The sequence below is a fragment of the Crocuta crocuta genome, unplaced genomic scaffold (genome assembly GCF_008692635.1).
Source record: "Crocuta crocuta isolate KB4526 unplaced genomic scaffold, BGI_CrCroc_1.0 scaffold352, whole genome shotgun sequence".
In the NCBI taxonomy this organism is placed as follows: domain Eukaryota; kingdom Metazoa; phylum Chordata; class Mammalia; order Carnivora; family Hyaenidae; genus Crocuta; species Crocuta crocuta.
The window spans coordinates 4,003,303-4,006,701 of NW_027532169.1; the positions used below are offsets into that span (position 1 = coordinate 4,003,303).

General features: G+C 52.8%; 1 protein-coding gene across 1 annotated transcript in view; it reads left to right on the forward strand.

The window, feature by feature from the left end:
• The first annotated feature begins 3,136 nt into the window (after positions 1 to 3,136).
• Positions 3,137 to 3,399, forward strand: part of HOXB3 (homeobox B3) — a 1,756-nt gene continuing 1,493 nt past the window's right edge. The window contains 1 exon segment of the mRNA XM_077776874.1: positions 3,137 to 3,399. Coding sequence (XP_077633000.1) covers positions 3,176 to 3,399 — 224 coding nt within the window. The 5' untranslated portion in view covers positions 3,137 to 3,175.

Here is a 3,399-nt window from a genome sequence, read left to right on the forward strand (position 1 = left end):
GGGAGATTTCTCGCCTGCCGCTCGCGCTGGGGCTCGATGTGAATATATATTATGTCTGCCTGTTCTCCCCTCGTCGGTGGCTAAGGTAAGCTGGACTGAAATAGGCTATCAGTTTGTGAATGGCGGAGAGTATGTCTCAATGATTTATGGCCCATATGACTCCAATCTCGGTTCAAGAAGAGTTCACAAGCTTTAAGCTTCCTTCCACGCAGCGACTCTCCTCTCCTCTCCTCTCTCTCTCTCTCTCTCTCTTTCCCTCTCCCTTCTTGCTTCTCTCCTTTTCTCCTCTCGTTTCTTTCAGCAGCCAGATTCAGAGCTGAAATTTTCCCCCGGCTGCTAAGAAGAGCCTCAGCTTTCTCTCTTTTCCTTTCTTGTTCTTTTTCTTCCTTCCACTAATTTTTCTTTTTTTAAGTCCCTGGAAGGTGGCCTATCCCCTCTCTCCGGGCTCCCCCAGCTATTGTTACTGTCCTCGGCTCTTTTCAGGGGGGTGCCTGGACAGGTGGGGTTCTTGGGGTGGCTCACCGCCCTTCTGCAACGCGACCCCCGGGGGGAAGCCGGGAGCCACCGGCTCCCTCCCTCCCTCTCTCCCGAGAAGCCATATGGAGCCTGGATTTTTCCAACATGGAGGCAAGGGAAATAGACATGTTTGGCTTGGTAGGGCTGCTCCCCACCCCCTCTTCTCCTGGATCCCCAGATCTCTGATCCCCTCAGCACCTTCACCCCTTCTCACTGTCCCGTCAGTCAGGCCTCTGCGCCCTCCGGTCGACCCGGGCCTGGCAAAGTCCCGGAGCGGAGTTGCTAAGGTGCCTTTTAATTCGGTTACCTCCGGCGCCCAAACTTGCTGCCCTCGGCCGGCCCGTGTGCTTGGAACCTGCTGCCGCTAGCCGGGTAGGCGTCCTGCACGCTTTCTCTTCGCCTCCCTGGGCCAGCATAGCTAGTCACCAGCCACCGTGGCAGCAGTGGCCCAGACAGCCCGGAGGCGGCAGCCAGGGGCTAGCTCCGTCCACAAACCTCCCGGCCCTTTCTCGCCGCCAGCGGAGTCTCCATTCTTTCCTGTTACGTCTCTGGCTTCTCCGCTTCCCACACTCGGCTGGCCTCTGGCCTGCGATGGTTTGCAGGTTTATTGCAGGGGGAAACGACAGGAATTTCGGCCCCAGGCGTCTAGTCAGATTATTGCTTTATCATCATCATCGTCGTCGTCGTCGTCATCATCATCATCATTACTGCTGTAACAATCATTTAGACTAAATAAAGCCAGGGCCCAGCCAGCCAACCCTTTCCAACGTTTTTATTTCATTCTCTTCTCTATTAATAACAAACTCAACTGATGCCTGTTAATTAATTCCCCCTTCGTCCAGGGCTGCTCTGAAGCTAATTTTGGTTAAATCATCAGAGGCTAATGGTAATAATAATAAAGGGATTGGGTCAGCCTGGTCAATTGAACTCCAGTTCTCCACCCTGGAAAGACCTGCTGCTTTACAGACCCATGTGTATTTCCCAGAAACAAATTCTTCCCAGAAACCAATCGGAACTCAGGGCTCCCCGGCTCCCTTTTGAGTGTAGATCTGTGCCATTGAGAAGGGGATTTATGGGTGGGAGGGACTTCCTTCACCTGCACTCCTTTTATTTTATTTTCCTCCTTTTAGTTTTCTTTGGGGTTGAGCAGCTGGGCTGAGTGAGATTTAAGTAGTCCAAACTCACATGTCAGAAGAGGGGGTCACTCTGGAGGCTTTATGAAATGTGATGGCGAGCGATTGGGGAAGACGGGGAGAGGAAATGCAGTCAGAACTTTTAGACGAAATATACAAAATCCTATGACAGTCCGAACCTCTATTTTTTTTCCTGTACAGTTTTAAACGTCTGCATTAAAAGAATGATTTCTTTCTTTCTTTCTTTCTTTCTTTCTTTCTGCCTCAGAAAACTTCAGTAAACAAGGTACCCTGTTTCCAACCCAGAGAATAATATTGTCCTAATTGCTCTGTGGACTTTTTTTTTTCTCCTGTGGGAGAAGATGTTCTCATTTAGGAAGTACTTGTACATCTCTCGCTGGCAAAGTCCAGCAGTTATCCAGTTCCTCTCTTCTTTTCTTCTTTTAGGGAAGTCAGAGGACACAGACTGTCAAGGAAAGGGTGGGGGAAAATTAGGTCTGATGAAAAAAAATGGAGTGGGGAGAGACCTGGGCCAAATGGTCACTGCACCAATCGGTCTGGCCAGGGAAATGGAAACAGTCTTGCTCCATTTGGGGGCCCCATGGGGGCCGCTAGCTGCTGGGTCCCAGGCTTGGCTGAGCGAAGACTCAGCCTGGAGGTGGTGGTTCCCCCAGGGCCCGTGGAGGAGGCTCGGTTCTGCTGGCTCTGAAGGTTAAAAATGTTCAGGAAGTTTCTAGGGCAGGCTGTTGTTGTCTTCATGAGGTGGGAAGGGAAAGAGAGGATCCCTCACAGGAGAAGGTTCCCTGCTCAACTTGCTTCTCCTTCCTGTCTCTTTTGGAGATCCTCAAGGTTTTTTTTTTTTTTTTTTCCCCCTCCAGGCGAGACTCTGTGTGTGTGACAGACACAGATGGACATGGAGGGAGGCAAAGACAGGAGCCAGGAGGCCTCTCAGCTCACAGGAGGGGGCTGATCATGCTTTTTATTTTGGAGTCTCCTAGGTCCCCCCCTCCTTGAGCCACCCTATCCCAGAGTTAGTGGGGGGAGAGGGAGGAGGAGAGGTCAGGGAGTAGCAGGCAGGCGGGAGAGATGGGTGGCCTTTCTGGTAGTAAGATTGTACACCTAGGCAGTCCCCAAAGGAGTAGATCCTTATTTTTGAAGTGGAAATAAAAACTGGTGTTTTTGTTTTTTTTTTTCTAATTAAAGCATTGATATAAGAAAAATCCATTTCAGGTCAGGAGAGTGGCCTCAGCATCTGCTTTGAAGATGGGGGGGGGGAGAAAAAAACCCTATTGATGTCAGCTCCCTTTTCAGCTCCGAAGATGGATTCGAGCCCCAGTCTTCTTCTACCCCTTGTGTCTCTTCTCTCACCCCACAGGTCAGCCGCTCCCAACGGACTCGGGAGGAGGGGGGCAGACAGGGGAGGGGGGGGTCCGGCGCCTCACGTGACCCCCGCGGGTGCCAATGTCCGGTCGTGAGGGCATCAGGCTCTTGCAAGTTGCCACCCGCTGCCCGGGCCTCGCCCAGCGATGCAGAAAGCCACCTACTACGACAACGCCGCGGCAGCGCTCTTCGGAGGCTACTCGTACCCTGGCAGCAATGGCTTCGGCTACGACGGTCCCCCCCAGCCCCCCTTTCAGGCCGCCACGCACCTGGAGGGCGACTACCAGCGCTCAGCGTGCTCCTTGCAGTCTCTGGGCAACGCCGCCCCGCATGCCAAGAGCAAGGAGCTCAAAGGCAGCTCCATGAGGCC